General features: G+C 37.3%; 2 protein-coding genes, 1 long non-coding RNA gene and 1 other non-coding gene across 6 annotated transcripts; 2 read left to right on the forward strand and 2 right to left on the reverse strand.

The window, feature by feature from the left end:
• Nucleotides 1-1130: 1130 nt before the first annotated feature.
• LOC113301413 lies at nucleotides 1131-2321 on the reverse strand. The gene is made up of 2 exons (XM_026550213.1): nucleotides 1420-2321; nucleotides 1131-1194 (listed from the first exon to the last, which is right to left on the reverse strand). The coding sequence occupies exons 1-2, from the start codon at nucleotides 2319-2321 to the stop codon at nucleotides 1131-1133; spliced, it is 966 nt and encodes a 321-aa protein (XP_026405998.1).
• Nucleotides 2322-6769: 4448 nt separating this feature from the next.
• Nucleotides 6770-10985, forward strand: LOC113301501 (putative disease resistance protein RGA1). Its single transcript, XM_026550304.1, has 6 exons — nucleotides 6770-6797; nucleotides 7153-7338; nucleotides 7546-8271; nucleotides 8376-8925; nucleotides 9083-9986; nucleotides 10106-10985. Exons 1-6 carry the CDS (start codon nucleotides 6770-6772, stop codon nucleotides 10112-10114), a joined length of 2403 nt encoding a protein of 800 aa, XP_026406089.1. The 3' UTR covers nucleotides 10115-10985.
• Nucleotides 10986-11278: 293 nt separating this feature from the next.
• Nucleotides 11279-18868, forward strand: LOC113285340. 3 transcript variants are annotated; one of them, XR_003328607.1, is made up of 8 exons: nucleotides 11279-11728; nucleotides 11959-12251; nucleotides 12399-13941; nucleotides 14039-15248; nucleotides 15388-15696; nucleotides 15822-16098; nucleotides 17083-17217; nucleotides 18470-18868. It is a non-coding gene; the product is annotated as an uncharacterized LOC113285340 (long non-coding RNA). The 3 variants fall into 3 exon arrangements; XR_003328605.1 differs by having other exon boundaries at nucleotides 12399-15248; XR_003328606.1 differs by having other exon boundaries at nucleotides 11964-12251; nucleotides 12399-15248.
• Nucleotides 18869-19126: 258 nt separating this feature from the next.
• On the reverse strand, nucleotides 19127-19198 carry TRNAT-UGU. The gene has a single exon. It is a non-coding gene; the product is annotated as a tRNA-Thr (tRNA).
• Between the last annotated feature and the right edge of the window lie 3233 nt (nucleotides 19199-22431).

Here is a 22431-nt window from a genome sequence, read left to right on the forward strand (position 1 = left end):
ATAACACTGGGTGTTTGCAACGATGTATTGGCGTTGCAAGACAAAGGACTGACTGTTACAAAGAAGTCACTGTAGCAGCGTTACAAATTTGAGACGCTGTTCTTATTTGCAGCGGATGTTCTTCAGCAGCAGCAGCAGCGGAATACGGTTTCCTGCAACTTGATCAATATGGCTTTGTAGGGTTTCTAACTCCTCTGCGACTGCTCCAATAACTTCGTTTTTTTTCTTGGGACTTAAACACACCTTTTATACTACTCATAAACCTAAAAATAGCGATTTAATTCTCGCTTTTTCTTTACATGCAAGTCACGACAATAATCTCTTCTGCCGACTTCCCTAGCCAATTCTGAGCTTTCCCGATTGTCTTAAACTCTTCCTTAGATAGAATACTACCTTAGGAAACAATTTCACGCGTTTAGTCTCCCTGAATTACCAAAAATCAACCCAAATAGAGACCCGTACAAAACTCAAACTCTGTTTCCTTATTTTGGATTATCCAGCCCAATTCGATTGATTCCAGCACACATACCAGGCTTGTTTAGTTGAATCACGTCTAGCCCAGCAAATTTCAGCGATTGAATCTCACTCAAACATCTTCGAAATCCAAACGAAAATTTGGTTGCTCACTGGTTATTTTTCCCGCCAAAAAAATATTCGAATTTTGAGAAGAAAGTGACCTCCCCCTATCCTGTGCTGGTCTCCCTTTAGCAGCTGCCTGGAAATGGATGCCCCTTAGTAATTAGGTCACCCCTTATCCAAAGTGAGAGTCCGTATAGTAATTTTCTCCCACGAGCGCAAAACCCACTTTTTTAGCCAATTTCGCCGCAAAAGCTTATTTCTCCAAAAATACCTACAGGGACATAAAAAGCCATAATAAATATAAAATCGAGCACTAATAATATATAAAATTGAGATTATATAAGACACAAAAATGTGCCTATCAAAAAGCATATGCACAGGGAAAACCATTTACTCGCCACCTGTGACACATACAAGTTCTCTCCAACAGATCTACAGAATGAGTGCGGGGAGACCTGACTTCATACAATCTTTCCATAGACTCAACAACAGTCCAAGTACGACCAATGTTGATGTTCTCGTTTATTATATCCTCGTATACGGGAGTGAGCCTAGGTGTTAAAATTTTCAAGACCTTCTACCCTTCTCTTTGAATTCATCTGCATAACCTTCAAACTAAGATAATAAAAACACAAAAAATAAAATCAAAACATGATATAGAAGAAATATAGATAAAACATATGTACAACAATATACATATTAAGGAAATCCATGTGTACAACAATGTACACACAGTTGCAGAATCACAAATATAACATGTGTACAAGTATGTACACATCAAGCAAATCCATGTGTACGACAGTAAAAATAAATGAATGAAACACTAAACATAAAGCTCACCGTATCGCATCAAGAAGAGCAAAAGCATGCAACTTTTTGAACTCAAGAATACAGTTATTGAATAACTCGGAAATAGTTGAAGAGTGAGCAGCATATCTGCATACGGGGAAAAATGCATTTGCCCATTTCTCCTTTGGAATGGTCCTGAGATAATTAGCAACATGTCCACAACCAATAGCATGCATGCCGAGCAAAGCTTCTTCAAAGTTCGCTGCTGTGTAAGAGTAAGCAGCTTTGTAAAACAAATCAATAACGACATTGTAATTCGCATCACCTTTTCCAATAGGTAGATTGCACTTGATATGGTAAAAGCAACAGCTGTGATATGAACCAGGAAATACTCTTGGAATGCCCTGCAAAAGTCCTTCGTGACGATCACTAAGGAAAACAATCGGACGATCATCGACCACTTGTTGAAGATTATCCAGAAACCAAAACCAATTGTCTTTGTTTTCAGATGAAACAATAACAAAGGCATATGGGTAAAAACCATCATTTCCTTTGATACATGTTGCAGCCATCAAAGTACCCCTGAATCTACCAGTGAGGAAAGTAGCGTCCAAGTAAATCATGGGCCTGAGATACCTATAGTTATGCTTGCAAGCACCGAAAAAAACGAAAATCCGCTGAAATCTTCCAGTTTCTTGATCAACTTCAAGTTTCACAAAGCTATCAGGATTAGTTTGCTCAATGGATTTCACATACCAATTTAAATCCCTATACGACTTCTCGTCGTCACCATACGGATCTTCAAATACGACCTCTTTCCCTCTACGGGCATGGTTATACTTAATATTGGACCCATAAGTCTTCTTAAAGAGTGACATGATCTGTTTGGATTTTAAAGTGGGATCACCCTGTATATTGTCAGCCATCAAATGCTTAACTAACTTGGTTGTCATCACAGGACTCTTCAACCTCAAACCAACACCACATCTACAAAAAAAAAAAAAAAAAAATTGGAATAAGTAATGTGCACCATATTGTACACCTAATAAAATCTCAAAAACAACAACACACATGCAAAAAGAAAGTACAGACCAAGCAAGAATATCAAATTTACACCACAATGTGCCACCTAAAAAGCCTGTAACAAGTAATGTGCACCACAATGTACACCTAAAACAAGTATACATATTAAAACCTAAAAATCAATAACATGGATCAAAAAAAACAAGTAAACACCACTAACCTGTGAATAACATTAGAATCTTTCAGCAGAAACCGAGAAATGTCACCATTCACAGGCCCAAAGTGAATCCTCCAACTACAACCATCATTTTCGCACTTCGCAGTAAAACGAGTCTTGTCGTTTTTAAGAATAACAATCTTGTAACCAGTACACATCTTGTACTGATCAACGACAATCCTTACAGCTTTAAAACCACCCATAAATTCTCTACCAATATTGTCAAAAATATAACGCTATTCATCGATAATGAGAGGCTTTGCCTTGTCCGTATCATGATCGACCCTTACAAGCTTAGGACTTTCACTTACACAAGAGTTGGAAGTACTACCACCAGAACTAGTGCTACAAACAGAATTAGAACGAGACAAAGACCTTGAACTAGTGCTACAACCAGTATGCTTCGGAATCACATCAACATTCAAATAGAAATCTTCATTGTTCATATAAATAACAAGAGAAACTAAACCTTGAAGTTGTATATCACCTTGTATGAAAACTACTTGATTAGTATCCATATAGGAAAAATGTGTACTCCAAGGAGACAAAGACCTCCACTGCTTACAGGCAAAATGCTTCAATTCATCAACGATGATCAAAGTATTAACACGAAGAGCAGCAGAATTCTCACCATGATTCAAAACAGCATGAACAAACTTCTCAGACATATTTGATAAACCTACATATAACAAAAGATATAATAACAGTTTCATATTCGCATAACCTAAACTTGAAGAGTGTACAGGAAAGTACACATTCAATCGAAGCCAAAAATCAAATAACAGTCGACCTAAAATCAAAACTACTTCATCGATTAATCGAAGATATAAGCTTCAGAATCTTACTAGAACACATAATTGAATAAACCGAAAGCATATGATCTAATATCAGTTCGATTTCATATCATGCATCATAACACCAACACCAAAAAACAGTAATCAAAATCATTTAACGAAATCAAAAGCTAAAATATAACAAAAATCAAATCAATAACATACAAACAATAAGATGTAACAGATTGAATTCATATCATCAACTGATAAAATCAAAAAAACTAAATATCAGAAAAGAGATTTAACGATGAAGCAAAAACATAACTAACCTGAAGTTGAACTCCGTTAAATATCAGAAACGATGAAATCCAACCCAACCTCTATGAATCTGTCTGAAATTGTTAAATCGCTGAAACTGAAGTTGAATTCTGGATCGATCTATCTCTGGAATCTGTCGTGAATTCAAATCTGAGATCAAAACGTAACTACACCTCACCAGTAACCTGAAGTTGAATCGCAACCAAATTTCTCTCTGAAACTGTTAAATCGCCTACGAATTTCTTCTCTGCCCGGCTCCCTGTTTTGAATTCATGTTTGAGATCTGAAATTTTCGATTTCGAATCCTCGTTTTATATATGGAATCGTCTCAAGGGTAGTTACGGGATATTGGAATACAGAAAAATCGGGATCGGTCACAATTTTGGATTAACTCGTCCATATCTGGATTAAATTGTTTGAGACGGGACTTTTTTGGACTAGAGAGTACTAGGTCTGAGATGGGTGGACTAAAGCGTCCCAAGCCCAATATTGGGACTAAACGTCAATTTTTACAGAAAAACATAGGCAAGGCTAACGTGAGGTTCTTAATTTGAAGGATTACGTTGACACGTATGGTTCCAACGTGGCTGATATTCATTTCCTTTGGTTGACACGTGTATCTCCGATGTGGCTACTTTTCATTCTTTAGCTGACACGTATAGCCCCAACGTGGCTACTTTTCATCTCCTTTAGCCGACACGTATAGCTCCACCGAGAGACAAGCTGGTATATGTGCCTCTGAACGTTAAGAGAAACATATGGATGAACGAAAAGTTTTACATCTCTCCCATGAACTGTTATCATTAGATTTCACTTATTTGTTACTAGACGTCTTGTACATAGATGAGAGTTGTACCATATTAAAGAGGTCTAAATAAGTCTTCCATCAATTGATACGAGGAGTTGTACCAACGACAAACAGATAGAGAATTATGTGTGTTTGATATTGAATAAAACAAATGAATAATTAAAGAGGAAACGGCGTTGAAAGATATGCAATTTGAAGTGCTGGAGGGTGGACTGCAATTTTACACAGTGCTCTTTAAATCTATGGATTTCTTCTCGTCGGGATTGAATTGGTAATAAGTAGGATATATTAGCAATTGGACAACTAATGTTGCCATAAAAAGAATGAGAAGAGTTACAACATGAACCCTTTGCCTGTTACCTGTTGTTTACGTTCAACCGCTGACCAGATGGTTGTCCGGTCCCTTTTTCCAGCACCCCCAAAGTGGATTATAAATTTAAAAAGAAAAACCAAAGGGGCAGCCGCTGATAATGGGCACCCGAGAACACTAATAGTAAAAGTTATGTCTGCTTTCTTGTTCTCCCTCCAAAAATGGCTATTCCTATAACCCTATTTCTCTTCTCACATGGGAATCTTGTTTTCATCTAAACCGTCCAGTAAAGGCTAGATTTAGGTATTATCACCTTCTTCTCTCTATTCTTCCTGCCTCCCTTCACAAAAGAGAAGATAATTTTTCTTTGAGAGATGATAATGGACAATACTTGGCAGTACCTTTTCGTCATCTTTCAGTAAGTTCAACTTGTTCCTCTATATCGCTTCTCTGTTGGTTCAATTTCATCTATCGAATGATTTTTAGTTTGTCTTCAATTTTCAGTCATTAAAATACTTTCTTCTTCTTAGATTTGCAGGTAGTTTAATTGTACCCAAGAGATTGATTTCCAGAGACGAGTGGGGATAGCTATTTTGGGAGAATTCCCTAGTTTTTGGTAAGATGCATTTTCCACTCTTTCTTTTGATTTTGAAATGTTGTCTTCAAGTAGTGTCTTCTAAAGTCTTCTGCAAGTACAACATCCATCGATCTTTAGATATTGAAATTGAACGGTATCTATAATTGCTTCCTCTTCTTCCAAGCCTTCCGTGTCAATTGCTACAAAAACCTTAAATTCCCTGAACCAAAACCCTTTGACAATCCAATCTCAAAAGAACAGAATAATGTGTGAGGAAGCTGTTTTCCTCGAATTGCTGTGATACGACGTATTGTTTTAGTTTTAGATACAGCAGACTTCAAATGTGATTATATGCTACGTTGGTTTAATGATACCCGAGCCATAGAAGTTATAATTTTCTGGATAACCGTTATTCATCTGCATTACTTATAGAGAAGGTCTCGAAAGCAGTTGGGAAGTACAAATCTTGAAGCTGAGAGTTTTACTGTGCAGATGAGGAAGAGAAAAATAGACTTAGTTGCAATTTAATGGAAAAAAGCTTACCCACTCTGGATCTTTAAACAGAGAGATCTGACCTTAAGATTTAGGAGATCTGGCCGTATTTCCGGTCAGTACCCACCTGACCTCGGAGACTGGCAGACCGCAAGATTGAAAGAGAATAATAATTTTCCTCGGCATATACTTTACTCTGATTGGGGCAACTAAGTCACCGAGTTAAGCTCAGAGGGAAACTTGTCCTCAGATTTTAACTCCCATTCATCATATCGTTGCAGTTGTTGTCAGCTGCATATTGTTCATAGAAATTTTGGTACATAAGTTTAAAATTGAAATAAATTTTGTCGCAATGCATAAATTTGGCCACCAAGGAAATCAGGGCTTTACCTTAGTGTGACGTAGTTTTTTTTGTTGTGGTTGCCTCAATTGGAGTTTGATGCATTCATCATCTTCAAGATTGAAGACATTTGGAGAATGAGATGCTATTTGTCTCATGTTCATTTCTCGCTTCATTGATCTGTGGCCAAAAGTTAATGCTTTTGGATGAGTTAGACCATGGTAGTGCGCTTCATGTTAATTGAAGCTATACAGTTTGAGCAAGTACCTTCCTTAACAAGTCTGTGTTTTCTTGACGTACACGGTGTTCCTTCTTGAATAGCTTTCTTGGTAAAGAAGTGTTAGCTTTATCTCATCAGTTAGCTTTTGGTCCTGGATTTGTTTCACTTGGAATACATGGCATGAGACCTTCTGGATACAGACACCACCCAAGCTCATTTTCAATTGATTTTCCAAATCTTTTATCTCTTTAACACTCAAAGTGGAAAGTTCTTGACCCCCATGAGATTTATAACAAAAGAGTGCGGTTTGTCTGGCAATCGACATGACACGTTTCACATTTATGTCTGAATGTATAAATTTTCACTAGCCAGTCCAGAAGCATTCGTCTAGGACTGGCTTCTACGACCACCCCTAGGTGGAATCTAGCCATTCTTTGGCTTATCGACATCTATATACCTGATTTTTAGCCGATAATATCCATATGGGATAGAAGTTAATTCATGCTTATCTAGGTTCTAAGGCATCCTGTTCTTGTTTGTTTCTTAACCTTTATTTTTATATTTGTAGTATTCTTAATGTTTGTCAATGATTTGTCATAGGGAGCTTGTAGCCGTTAAAAGGTTGAAATGACAAGACAAGCTTACAATGATTTGTCCTCAAGAGTTTGTCATAGTTCTTATCTTTAAATAAGTTATTCTTGTGCAGCTCCCCGTTCTATTCAGGCTGGAGAATTTGTTCTTACATCAATTTTGAGGAGGGATGGTGGTCGAAGCGTTAACTGCAGTGGTTGTGTTCTCCGGATGGGGAATCAATTTGATTATTCTGGCAGAGCAAAAGCTAAATCTGATTGTTTTAACAGGGAAGAAGCTAGGGTCATTGATAAGGAAACTGGTGAGTTGCAGTGCTAAGGACTTAGAGAAGATTGAGGGGTCGTTGGTACAGTTAAATATTTTATTAATTAAGATAAAAGGTATTCTTGCTCTTGCTGTGGTTGATGAAGTGAAAGACCCTGGAATTCTTTTGTGGCTAAAACATATACAGCATTCTGCATATATAGCTGAAGACTTGATTGATAGACTTTATATCAAATATATTCAGGGATCATGCGAGAATTCAAAGGTACTTTGGATGATTTGAACAAGTCTCTTAATGAGATAACTGAGTTCCTAACTGATACCGGCAATTTGATCAATGATTACGGTTGGTTTAGGGATTCTGGGTTGTGGAAGAAGTCAGACTCGGAAGTGTTTAACAGAATTTATGAATCAACCAGTAACTCATTTGAAAGAGTAATTTTTGGAAGAGAAAGTGTGATAAAGGAGTTATTGGATAAAGTAGAAGATTTGGCATCTCAAAGGATTAGTGTTATTTCAATAGTTGGTATTACTGGCATTGGAAAGACTACGGTTGCACAATCATTGTTTCGTGAACCCCAGATTATTGAGCAGTATGTTAGAATCTGGTTCTCTATGCATCAGGATTTCCATTTGGACACAATTTTAAAAAGTATTATTGAGAGTCTTACAGGGGAAAAATTTGAAGTTTTGAATTCTCATCATCTTCATGCGGAGTTCATGAGACATATTCGAGGGAGGTGTATTTTTCTAGTACTAGATAATGCTAGACATGAACTAAGAAAGGACTGGAGTGAACTCTTGAGCACTCTAAGTTGTGCTGCAAAAGGAAGTGTTGTATTAGTTACAACACAAAGTCCCGTGGTGTCGTCGGTAATTGGAAGCCGACTGGAATATGAATTGCCAAAGTTGTCCGATGAGGATTGTTGGTTTGTGTTTCATCAAACGGTGTTTCCGTCACAAGATTATGGTATTAACCATCCGAAGTTGTGTGATATTGGAAGAGAATAGTGAAAAGATGTTATGGACTTCCCTTAATTGCAACTACTTTTGGACATCTTCTCTTTGGGAAAGATGATATAAAGGAGTGGGAGTCTATCTTAAACACAAAGTTGTGGAATCTTCCCCTTGATGACAATGCTGTTGCTCATTCGCTGAGATTGTGCTATTACCAACTACCAAAATATCTTGAGGTCTTAGTTCCTTACTGTGGCCTTCTCTCTAGGAACTTCCAATTTGAAAAAGAAACATTGGTGCAATTATGGATGGCCGAGGAGTTGATACAACCGAAGGGAAATATGCAGTTAGAGGATTTAGGCCATTCATACTTTGATGAATTAGTGAAGAGGGGCTTTTTCGTACGTTCAAGTGATGAAGATGTTCTCAAGTTCGTGGTTCATGGATTTGTTAATGATATGGCTCAATTGGTAAATGTGGACGGGTCGTTCCGCTCGGTTATAAGCGAGAAGTCTGATCTACTACAAAACACTGATTTTGTTCGTCATGTTTCCATAGATATGGGTGGACTTGGGCTTGAAGACCTTATAAGCTTCAAAAGATTAAGAACTATCTTAATGCTTTCTGGAAGTGGTTCAATTAGTATTATAACTCCACCGGATATGAAGTTTGTTCGTGTTTTGGATTTGAGTCACAGCTCGATCAGAGAACTGCCATCAACAATCTCTCTCCTTAGCCAACTACGGTACCTAAATGTCTCTCATACTCGGGTCAGATTCATTTTTAAGGAAGTGTATGATATCTGTAGATTGCAAACCTTGAAGCTCAGGATGTACTGCACTTACCGAGTTACCTGAAGGGATTGGAAGATGTGAGAGTCTCCGACACCTTGATATAGATGAGAGTTCTATATTTGCAACACCTTCTGATATTGGGAAGTTAACTCAGCTCCAAGGGTTGAGAAGATTTGCTGTTTCACTTGGAGGATGCAATATTAATCAGTTGGAGAACTTGAATATGCTTAGAGACTCTCTTTGCATTTCAGGGTTGGAACACGTTGATGTTAAGGATAGACCCTATGGCTGTGTGGTGGAAAAAGAAAATCTTAAGCGGCTAAAATTAGTGTGGCCTTCTTCTCGAAAAGTTGATGAATGGATCGCTCTGTTTTTACAACCTCACTCTAATCTTAGAGAGCTAGTGATTCAAGGATATCCTGTTCCAACATGGAGTGTACCATGGCAATGGAGTTCCGCATCCTCCCTTGAAAAGATTGAACTGGTTAATTGTGATAATTTGAGGAATATTATCATCTTGAGGGACTTGCCATCTTTAAAGACATTAACTCTTCAAGGTAATAAATCTGTGGAGAAATTTGATGTTCAAGGTTTTTTTGTATTTGAGGAGCCACACAGCGGCTTTAAATCATTGGAAGAGTTATCGTTTGTTTCGTGGACGAGATGCACTGCGTGGACTGTTTTGGAAGAAAGTCATATGCCAAAACTTGGCAAACTATCCATCATGAAATGCCCTCTATTGAGAACCGTACCAGACTTCGGCTGCTTATCCTTGTTGAATAAATTGGAGTTGGTGGAGTGTAATTCTCTTCGCTATTCAGTTGGGAGAATGCGCCCCCCTCAACTGGATGTTTTGAGCAATGATAGATGCCGCCATTTAGGACCACGTGCAGCGAACGTTGAAGGTTGGCCCTTCCTTTCCCCTCCTAATCAGGTACTACGTTTATACATTCTAAATTATTATACTATGTGTTTTCTTTTCATTGTTTTTCATTGTTTATATTGGCATTACGTTCCTAATTTCCCGTTGGTTTTCTGTATGTGCTAATGCAGCTGGCATAGTTCTAGGTCAGGTATGGAAGCTGGCGAGAAAAGGTGGCTAGTGATGATATTTATAAGGAGAGAGACTTCTTGGGCTTCTAGATGCATCTTTTGTGGGACTGTGCAGTTAGTTGAAGGATATGGCGATGAACCTGTGATCTTGTTGCTTTTACTAGGGATGGTGAGGTGATCTGAATGATTTCTTGTCAAGACATAAAACGAGATTTGTTTAGTTTTGTTTAGTTGTCGTGTTCAGCATTTGGCTGATGAGGAACTCTATAATGTTTGAGGAAGAGAAGTTCAATGTGAGAAAGATTCAAGTTAAAAGTTTTTCAAAACCCAAGTGGGGGATGACTGGGTACTCTGTGCAGTACTGTTTGATCTTTTGATTTTGACGATAGAAAATTAGGTGTTGGACTCTCGTTTTGCTGCGATGTGCCTCTGGTGGTAACCCAGGTTATATTTGTAGAAATTCCAGTGGTGGTTTTGCTTTTGCTAAAGCTTTTGATTTTCTGGCAGAGAGACTATGGTAGTGTCATGCCTTTGGAATGGGGCTGCTAAGGACATAGAGTTGTTAAGCTTGTGTCTGATTCTATGAGTGTGTTGAAAAAAAATGAAGTTCTGTGGGTGGCAGAAGTAAAATGGCAAAGAATTCTGAAGATTTTGGATACTACTAGCTTTTACAGATTTAGATGAGGGTGTTCTGGTGGCAGTTTTATTTTGTTTTTCCTTGCCTTGTTTGCTCTTGTTTCAGGGTTCTTAGTTCCTGAGTTGTTAGAGTTTATACAAGTGTACTGTCACTGGGTCATGCAATGCAGTTCTAAGAAAAATGAACACAGTAGCCCTACCTTACGCTGCACCATAGCTTACTGACATTTCTACATTTTGTGAACTTTGGATTAACTGGTGTTCCATCCTTCTGTTTCAAATTCAAAGTAGCTGGCCATTTTAACGTTTCTTTGGCAGGGAAATTGGTGAGGTTGTTGCGAGAGGTCCCGAGTTCAGTTCAATTCGCTTCTCCATCACTCAATGGTGAAACCCACGTTCCTAAAGCTCCCAATAAGAAATCCCAAAGAATTTATCATTTGGCTGCCAGCTAGTGAACCCCATATCCTAGTAGTTCTGGGTGTCAACGAAAATACTAAACCATTAGGAATCACAAAGTCTTAAAATGTACTAGCTAGGTTGACGCATATTAGGACTGGAAATTCAGTTAGTAACCACCCACGGTGGCCTTCATGAAGGTTTCTTAAATTCCAGTTGAGAGGAAAAGAAAACGATATTCCTCCTAGTTTGTATCGGTTTCTAATTCCAACATAGGCAACTCAAGTCCTTAACTGAGGGGCAAACTAAGTAATCGCACTTTCCCGTATACTTCCTTCGTGATTTAGGTTTTCACTTTCCCCCGTGTTGAGCCTCCATGGAAAAATCAGAGTTTATCAGATCAAAGAAGAAGTGGACGGAAGTCCCCCGCAGAACCAAAGGTAGCACCTTCGCTTGTTTTCGCACATGGAAAAGATGGAAAGTTTCAAACTTTTTACAGTATATGTTATGATCTCACCAATAATAGGGCTGCCATTAAATTCACACCAGAGCCGAGCAGGAAGTCCTTCTGGCAGAAATCAAATCATCAAGGTTGGTGTGTCATTCTCTGTGATATGATAGATGATAATAAAAGACCAGCCATGAAGAATTTCATTCATGGGGATTGTTTTATATGGAATCCAGTATCAATGGAGACTATTCAATTACCTTCTCTTCTCAATTGTTTTCATTAGGGGGTGAAATTTACATTTTGTCTTCTACCCCTCATAACGGTGATTCGATTGTTTATTTTCGATTGTTTATTTTCTTTTTGGTGTCAGAGAAGAAATTGGGAAAGACATTCTTGTGTATTGTCGTCCTGGTGACAAAGAATGGCGAAAAGTGTACATTCTGATGTAAGACGGCTTCTATTGCTTTACTTCAAAGTAAGTTGTACATAATGACCAGAAGTGATGAACATCTAGAGATAGAGGTTATGTGTATTTAACACAGCTGGATGAAATGAGCTTGTACATTTGGAAGATAAAAGTGTTCTGCTTTCGGTACCATGTCCTGATGATCTTCCGAAGCCATGGTTCTCGCCCAGCTGGCTCATGATTCCTAATACTCAAAGGTAAACTTGAAAAACACTACCTAATTGTAGGCTTGTCTGTTCTAGTAATTTACACTAAATGCATGAAGAACAGGTGCAATTTCTATATACATACTAGTTGCCTTCATAATTGGAGGTTTGTAATTTCTGCTTTTTTTTATTTGGTAGGGACAACGATGATGTTGGAAGAGAAGGAACAGAATCTATCTCAGCTAACAACAGTGGAGGAGCTAAGGCAATGGAAAAATCTAGCTTAGCGATATGGCCAATCAGGACAAGAACTAACATAAACAATGATGATGAGAAAGAGGTTATTGAGGAAGCAAGGCATTGGGATATGATTATGATAATGACGATATAGTGTGGTTCATATCGAGTTATCTAAGCCTGCTGGATCACATACATTTACGTGCTGTTTGTAGAAACTACGGGTTGGCATATCCTTTAAAGAAATGGAGAAGATTCTGCTGTACTATGAGTCTACAAACCACTGCCTTGCCTCCATGGCTGGTTTTCGCCAAGGATAATGAATCTGCCCACAGTTCCATAAACCCAATGCATAATGATGAGAATTACCTCGTAGGCATCCCTGAATTGCTAAAAAGTTCAACAATTCGGTTCTGGAAAGGCAGTTGGCTACACAAAAGCTATCATCAAACTTCCAGACTTTCCAGATGGTTGTAATTATCTGTTCACGGGTATCTCTTTCTCGTCCTTGCCGACTTCTTCAGATTGCATTGTTTTTGCCATCAGTAATTACATGGTGGATTTAGTATGCATGTCTTTCATTAAACGTGGAGACATAAGGTAGACTTCTGATATCTTCACTAATGTTTTTTTACCACCCAATAGAACAAACATGGATTTTGAGCCGAGTCTTAACAGCCCAATTTTCTACAGTGGAGCTTTTTATTGCTGGATCTGATCGGACTTTAGGAGTATTTACATTAGAGAATGGCATAAGGTGGAAAAGTTATATCTATGGTACCCCATCCCAAATGTGCTTTCATATATAAGAGTTACTTGGTAGAACTTGAAGGAAAGCTTTTATCTGTACTATTAGGCCATATGGGAAATGGGTTCGGATACATGTCGGAAAGGGTGTGGTTTGAAGTTGAACATTTAGGACGGCATGTCTTGTTTAGCAGCAATACATCTTGTGTCACTACAATTGCTTCGACTAGTCTAATGGAGAACAAAATCTACTTTCCTAGGTTGCAAGAAGGAACCCTTTTTTATTCTTTTGATTCTGGTAAATATCATTCTCTTGAGAGTGAACATTATGATACAGATTATTGCTACTCGAATGACAATGTGAGGTTAGCTGGATAGAACCTAATTGGTCAGAGCCCACACAGCCAAATTTTTTTCATCTTATCATGTGTAACTTTATTTGGGCATGTTAAGAGTCTTGACAGTGTTGTATACTAGGTGATTATTTGCTTACTTTGGGGATACAGATCCAGTTTCTTCATCTTATCATCTGCAGACAATTCATGTCTACACTGTCAAGACCTTACTTTGGGTAACCTCTTTCTCATCATCATCGATTATGTTAGTCTTGTGCTGATTGGCGATATTGCTAAGCTAGATTTTTCGTTACCTCCTCCACTGTTGCTAGCTGAGAGGTTCTGTTCCTCTTCCAACGTCATCGCCGTCCCTACTAAATAAACAAAAGCAGAAATGAGAAACAGCACGTAGAGTTTACTAGGTGATTATTTGCTTACTTTGTCTGAGGAAGTGAGGCCTTCATTAAATGAGAAACAGCACGTAGAGTTACTTACAGAGAACTCATGAATTGTCTGCAGATGGGATACTACTTTTGCAGTCGAGAAGAATTAGTAGAGAAAATTAGCTTTAGTTCAACTATGATAAGAAATCCGGAGTATCCAGATCACAGAAAAGTTGGGTGTAGTAGGTTTCATTAGTAGCCTCTGAAAATAAAAATCTGAAAGCATACTTTATGCATATGAGCTGATATGAAGAGCATTGATTGTTTGACCTGTTTCGATCGAGTGATCCCTTGGTTTGATGAATGTTCTTACTAAAATACATCAACTCTTAGTGTTCTTGGGTTCACTTGAATAGACAGAATGATGAGAACATGTACTTTTCCTTTTCTTTAGTCCTTTGTTCATTGTGTAGTTGGAAAAAAAAATTAAGCCGGGTTCATTCTTGCCTGGGTATGAAGACAGCGTTAATAAAAGTAAGAAAATGTAGTGTGGTTGGAAAACTATATCACTATAGTGTAATTTGAGGGAAGATTGAGAAAAGATCCATGCTATACGGCATGAGCTCATGTTGCGATGCATCTTGTTGCAGGAATTGTTTTCCAAGATCATTATGAAGAATTTAAAAGTTAGTTTATCTATGTTGTATGGCTAGTGTAACATTTTGCTAAACTCTTTTGATCCATAAGCAATTTCTCTATTTGACTTCTTATTTACAATTTTCTTACTAATACTTTAGCAGGACTCCCTTTATCTTTCTTTTCATGTTAAATTCTTCGTGTTTTATTGTAGAAAGGGAAGTAAGATGTCAAGTTTGTGTTTTTTTACGGTTTATACAACTCCAAGTTTGACAGCTACTGAGTATTTATACTTGTTCACAGACTTAGACTTTAAGTTAAACAAGAAGCGATATAAATGACGAGCCTTTCATAGTATTAGACCATAAGTCGTTCAACCTACAAAATATTGTACTATAGAAATGTTTCCAGCATATTGTTTTCTGTTGGTAGGAGAAAAACAAATCCTTAGGAGAGAATGGAGACATAGAGAACAATGTCATATACTGACTTGTCACCTTCCATTGGGACTATTAGAGCATCATTGATGTGCTTCCGTGATTAGTTTTTTCATCAGCTAATTTTGGTACCATGAGATTAATTGCGTCCCATTTTCAGGACTTAATTATGCAGTTTTGTGCCTTCAGAACTGGTGCAGTGTCTGGGAGCAGCAATCCCTCAACAAACCATTGCCCCAATATCCTGCAACAAGTTTGGATACTGGATTGAAGGTATGCTTCTTCATTTGTCATAACAGATTTATAAATGTTGCATAATCAGAGGAAAAGAGGCCAATTTGGGTTGGCAGGTGTTTTGCATGTCAGAACGATTGGGGGTTTATGGTTGAACTTCGATCTTGTGGTTATTTAGGGTTGTTCAAAGTATTGGTAATGGTCCGAAGGATATTCAACCAGGGGCTCATGTACTTCCAGTAGTCATTGGGGAATGCAAGAAGTGTCAACACCTCTGGCAATAAGCAATAGGTGTGATCTGCTTAGAATCAACACTGACAGAGGTGTAATGCTCATTGAAATGAAGATCAAGGTTTTCAATCAATGGCAAACTTATTATTTACAACTTCGCCGGTTGCTCTACTTGTAGTGAGTACAGAGTTGTTCATGTTGACCCTGAAGCTTCTCTTGACAAAATCTGTATTCATACCTGTGGATCTCTCTACAGGTTAGGATTTGATCCCTCGATAATTCATTCTTTTTTTTTCTTCCTGTGTGTGTGTTTCTTATATCAATGGATTTTTGGTACCTGAACGGCTGTAATTGAGTTTTTGGTGCATTTGTGATTTTCAGGTCTTGTACTGTGGTTATTTTGTAATGAAATACATACTTGACTAAGCTTGTGAAGAGGATAATGAATCTGCCCACAGTTCCATAAACACAATGCATAATGATGAGAATTACCTCATGGGCATCCCTGACATGTTAGAAGGTTCAACAATTCGGTTTTAGAAAGGCGGTTGCCTACTGATGTCAAAAGGTTACTATAGTTTGTTCTTTTACAACCCCTTCACAAAAGCTATCATCAAACTTCCAGACTTGCCAGATGGTTGTAATTATCTGTTCCGAGGTATCTCTTTCTCGTCCTTGCTGACTTCTTCAGATTGCATTGTTTTTGCCATCAGTAATTACAGTATGTATCTCTTTCATTAAATATGGAACTTTAGGAATAGACAAACATGGACTTCGAGCCGAGTCTTAACAGTCCAATTTTCTACAATGGAGCTTTTTATTGCTTGGATCTGAACAGAACTTTAGGAATATTTACATTAGAGAATGGCATTAGATGTGGCATAAGGTGGGAAGTTTTATCTGTGGTACCCCGACCGAAATGTGCTTTCATATATAAGAGTTACTTGGTAGAACTTGAAGGAAAGCTTTTATCTGTACTATTAGGCCATTTTGGAAAATGGGTTCGGATATTTAGAATGGACATGTCGGAAGGGTTTGGGTTGAAGTTGAACAATTAAGATGACATGTCTTGTTTATCAGCAATACACCTTATATCACAACAGTTGCTCCGACTAGTCGAATGGAGAACAAAATCTACTTTCCTAGGATGCAGAACGAAAGAATTCTTTTTTTATTCTCTTGATTCTGGTAAATCCCATTCTCTTGAGAGTGAACATTATAGTGCAGATTATTGCAACTCGAAAGACAATGTGAGGTGCAGCAGGTTAGAACTTAATTGGTCAGTGACCACACAGACAAATTTTGACTGGTCCTAGCACATCTACTTTAATAGATTTGCTTACTTCTGAGATGCAGATCCAGTTTCTCCATTTTATCATGTGTAACTTTATTTGTGTAAGTTAATATGGTTGATTGTTATTTATTAAAAGATAGACTTTTCTTGCATTACTGCCCTTTTAGTCAGTAATCTTCTTTTCTTCTCTTTTACTGCCCTGTTTAGTTTCACCATAGTCGACATTACATGGAAATTGATTTTAACCACATAATAGAAGTTCATTGTTTCCTGTGAAAAAAAAAATTCTTCATTAATGAGAAACAGCACGTAGAGTTTACTTACAGAGAACTCATGAATTGTCTGCAGATGGGATACTATTTTTGCAGTTGAGAAGAATTAGCAGAGAAAATTATGTTTAGTTCTACTATGATAAGAAATCCGGAGTGTTTAGATCAGAGAAAAGTTGGGTGTACTAGCTTTCATTGGTAGCATCAAACCCAGGTTAGATTTTGTTTTCAAATTTTTATTTTTAGAGGCTGAAATGTTATGTACAGCTGTTTTACTGTGTACATATGAATTGAAATGAAGAGCTTTGGTTGTTTGACTTTGACCTGTTCTGATCATGGTTTTGATGAATGTTCTTACTAAAATACATCAACTCTCACCATTCTTAGGGTCACTTGAATAGACAAAATGATGAGAGCATATACTTTTCCTTTTTTTTAGTCCTTTGTTCACTGTGTAGTTGGAAAAATATAAATTAAGCTGGGTTCATTATCGGGTATGAAGACAGCATTGATAAAAACAAAAAAGAAAATGTAGTGTGGGTTGGGAAACTATATCACTATAGTGTAATTTGAGGAAAGATCCATGCTATATGGCATGAGCTCATGTTGCAATGCATCTTGTGCAGGAATGGCTTTCCAAGATCATTATGAAGAATTTAAGGATTAGTTTATCTATATGTTGTATGGTTACTTTAACATTTTGCCCAACTCTTTGATCCATAAGCGATTTTGCTATTTGACTTCTTATATACAATCTTCTTAAAACAGGACTTCCTCTTTCTTTTCATGTTAAATTTTTCGTATTTTATTGTAGAAAGGGAAGCAAGATGTCAAGTTTGTGTTTTTTACGGTGTATCCAACTCCATGTTTGACATCTACTGAGTATTATTTATACTTGTTCACAGACTTAGATTTTAAGTTAAACAGGAAGCAATAGAAATGACAAGCCTTTCATAGTATCAGAGTATAAGTCGCTCAACCTGCAAAATATTGTACTGTAGAAATGTTTCCAGCACATTGTGTTCTGTTGCTAGGAGAAAAACAAATCCTCCGGAGAGAATGAAGACATAGAGAACAATGTTATATACTGAACTTGTCACCTTCCATTGGGACTATTAGAGCACCATTGGTGTGCTTCCATGATTAGTTTTTTCATCAGCTAATTTTGGTACCATGAAATCCAATTATGTCCCATTTGTCAGTACTTAAATTGTGCAGTTTTGTGCCTCCAGAACTGGTGCAGTGTCTGGGAGCAGCAATTGCTCAACAAATCATTGCCCCAGTATCCTGCAACAAGTTCGGAGACTGGATTGTTCTTCATTTGTCATAACAAATTTATAAGCGTTGCATAATTAGAGCAAAAGAGGCCAATTTGGGTTGGCAGGTGTTTTGCATGTCAGAACGATTGGGGGTTTATGGTTTTGTAGTTCTGACTAAGTTTGAACTTTGATCTTGTGGATATTTAGGGTTGTTCAAAGTATCGGTAAAGGTGTGAAGGATATTCAACCAGGGGATCATGTACTTCCAGTAGTCATTGGGGAATGCTAGAAGTGTCGCCTCTGGCAATAAGCAATAGGTGTGATCTGCTTAGAATCAACACTGACAGAAGTGTAATGCTCATTGATGGAAAATCAAGATTTTCAATCAATGGCAAACTTATTTACATCTTCCCCGGTTGCGTAGTGGGTACACAGTTGTTCATGTTGGTTGTCTGGCTAAGATCAATCCTGAAGCTTCTCTTGACAAAACCTGTATTCATAGCTGTGGATCTCTGTGCGTGTTTCTTACATCAATGGATTTTTGGTACCTGTATGGCTGTAATTGAGTTCATAATTGGTCATCATGCTCGATATAACGATTAACAAGCTATAACCAGCATCATAACCTCCACACCAGTTACGGGAACCATGTAGCTACTCTGGCCACCAACGTAAGAAACAGAAGTGCAGCCGAGTGAAATGCAAACTTTTAAAATATAACCAGCATCGGCACCCTTCAGATATTGATTGAAGTAGGTACTATCTCTTTAGGTCTCCAGTCAACCTTATGGTTCTCTGGTCTCAGTTTCACATTTCAGATTTCCAAAAACAAATGGGATAAATTTATATTTCAAAAATAAATTTTGCCCTCACGCAGGATTGAACTGCGGACCTTCAGTTTACAAGACTGACGCTCTACCACTGAGCTATAAGGGCAAGTGCGCATACACGATAAAGTTTCTATCCAAAATATTGATTGACAAAACACACAAACCTGAGCATCATACCACTATACCAAATGTAGCCGGCCATTTTGAATAATGGAACACAAATCCAAAGTTTATAAAATGTAGAAACGTCAGTAAGCTAAAAACAAATGCATCTATAAGTTTTTACTTGCGACAAAGACGTTCCTTCGATGCCTTTTTTTACTTATCGATATTACCCAAGCGAAAAATCCGTTTCATGGCCTAAATTTGCGTGTGACCGTTTCACTTGTTATGCAAAAATTTCCCATGACTTGTAATTTGCCCCGTCACACCGTACTTACAAATGCGATAAAAGAATTCAGAAATTTTATATTGCGTGCAATCACTGGATAAAGAACTGCAAGGCCTGTAAGTAGGAATTACCAATAGGTACTATTATGGTAGTCTTAGTTAATGGCAGGTTCATCCATTAAAGCCCAGTAACCAGAGGTCCATAATAAAAGGAAAAAGAGAAAATTGGACCAAAATTTTTATCCCCTGGTCCGGTATACGTGCGGGACCGGTAATGCGTAATTTCGAAATTCCCAAATTAACCTTCCACCTCTAGATATTTAATCTCCTGGTTCTTATCGTCACATTCTCTTTCAATTTTTGGTTTTGCTTCAAAGAAGCTTTCACGCTGGAGATTTTTTTGATTTCATTAATTGAGTCGCCAATTCGATCCCAAAGCTATCGTTTTGTATATTATAGAAGAACTCCTCCGGTGAAGATTTTTGCAAGATATATAGGTTGATTTTCTTACTGTTGATGTTAGTCTAGTTTTTTTTTATAATCAATTTTCATCTAGTAATGTTTATTTTAGGGCTCTAATATTAATCGTTTAATGGATGTTTGATTATGTTTGATCTCCTTGTTTGATTGTTTATTTTATTTTATTAAAAAATAGTTCAGATCTATATGGATAATCATGTTTTTTGTCAATTTCTTCACTAGATCTGATCATATCAGTTTCATTTTGTTGGTTTTAGATGTGTTTCGGTTTATTTTTGTGTATGAACCAACAGTACGTATCTGCAGTACTGACAGAAACCTAGTTTTGAAGACCTTTTTTTATTTGATTCAGAAGTACATATATGGAATATTGAAATAGAAGTGTTTCAATACTGTTTTTTCACGGATTCGTTAATTATTTTTGACATGCAGCTGATTGTTGTGTATGAACCAACAGTACGTATATCCCGTACTGACAGAAACCTAGTCTACTTTTAAGAAGAAGAACAAGAACAAGATGGTGCATCGTTATGATTTACGAGGAGAATATTTGTTTTCTGTTTCCAGGTATGCTTTCTAATCATCTTGTTTGATTATTTTGTTCGGTTTTTCTTCTTTTGATTTGTTTTTTTGATTGTATTCTGATAATCAAATCGATTTGATTGACGCTTTTATGGTTTTTAGGTTTGTTACAATTGTTTTTCGTGTATGAATTGACAGTACATATATGGCGTACTGATACAAAACTCTTCTAATTTTGTTTTATTTGAAGTTTTTCCAATTTTTTTGGTTCGATCCATGAGTATGTATGTATAATACTGATAGGAAGTGCTATTTGCTGTGTTTTTGCTCCTTTTTTAATCTTACCCTTCAGTACTTATGTGAAATATTGTAATATGTCTTTCGATTCTCTTATTTTTCATAGATCTGTCACCTGTTGTTGTCATACTGTTGATTTGTAGTTCATGAATCTTCAGTACATATATCGCATACTGATAGGAAGTGCTCCTTGTTATGTTTAAGGAGAAGTGAAGAAGATGCAGGCATACAGTGGAGCTGCAATAATGGGTGCTGCTGTACAACAACCCAATCTTTTTACTAAAGGTTCTTCAACTTTTTTTCCCAAGTTGGGTACTACTACTGCGGATAGATTACCTTCTCAAGTTAGGCAGACCCTGAAGTACGTTCAATAATTGATAGTGAGAAGAATCGTCAGTTTAACAGCTTGAAGCTCATTGCTTCAGAGAATTTTACATCTCGCGCAGTGATGGAAGTTGTGGGTTCTTGTCTCACAAACAAGTATTCAGAAGGGATTTCTGGTAAAAGGTAAAGATGGTGCTTAATGTTGTATTTTTTCCCTGTATTTGTATTGAAATGCATTTGATCATTTCATTCTGCAATGTAGATACTGTGGTGGCAATGAGTACATTGATGAGCTAGAGACACTTTGTCAACAAAGGGATTTGTTCATGTAACTGGCACAGGGTCTGGATCTTCCTCATGGAGGTCACTTGTCACATGGATTTATGACTCCTAAAAGACGGGTATCTGGGACTTCGATTTATTTTGAATCGATGCCCTACCGTCTTGATGAATCAACAGGTGCTGCTCTGCATTCTTATATTGTGTAATGACTATGTGGTCTATTGTTGTTCATTTATAATTCGTTGATAATTTCCATTCATCACCAAATTCACTTGCAGGCCTTATTGATTATGATATGCTTGAGAAAACTGCCACCCTCTTTCGACCAAAACTCATCATTGTTGGTGCTAGTGCTTATCCTCGTGATTTAGATTATCCTCGAATGAGAAAGGTATACACATATCTTTTGATTGTCAACAGTTGTTATTCTTAGTGATCAGAGAATCAGACTAGTTAACCCATTACGCACACCTAATTCCCTTTCCTGCTATGTTTCTTGAATATTGCAGATTCTGTTGGGGCTTTTCTCATGATGGATATGGCTCACATAAGTGGTCTCGTTGCTGCATTTGTATTTTCCGACCCATTTGAATACTGTGATGTTGTAACAACCACCACTCACAAGGTACACCTAGTCCCATTCATGAAGTCTGCAAGACTGCAACTACTGACACCAACACAGGCAGCCTTTGTTTTTATTGGTTTAGGTTCAAGGGTCATGTTGTTTACTATGTCTTCTGTTTCAATTTGCAGTCATTACGAGGTCCCAGAGGTGGCATGATTTTCTTCAAGAAAGATCATGTTCTTTGGGTTGATATGGAATCTGCGATTAACAATGCTGTTTTCCCAGGGTTACAGGTAACTAACACTGTAGCGGTTATTTGTGATTTATCATTGGTTCAACATTATAACATTTTTTAGGTTTGTTACAGTTGTTTTTCGTGTATGAATTGACAGTACATATATGGCGTACTGATACAAAACTCTTTTAATTTTGTTTTATTTGAAGTTTTTCCAATTTTTTTGGTTCGATCCATGAGTATG

This window comes from Papaver somniferum, chromosome 1, assembly GCF_003573695.1.
Source record: "Papaver somniferum cultivar HN1 chromosome 1, ASM357369v1, whole genome shotgun sequence".
Lineage (NCBI taxonomy): Eukaryota > Viridiplantae > Streptophyta > Magnoliopsida > Ranunculales > Papaveraceae > Papaver > Papaver somniferum.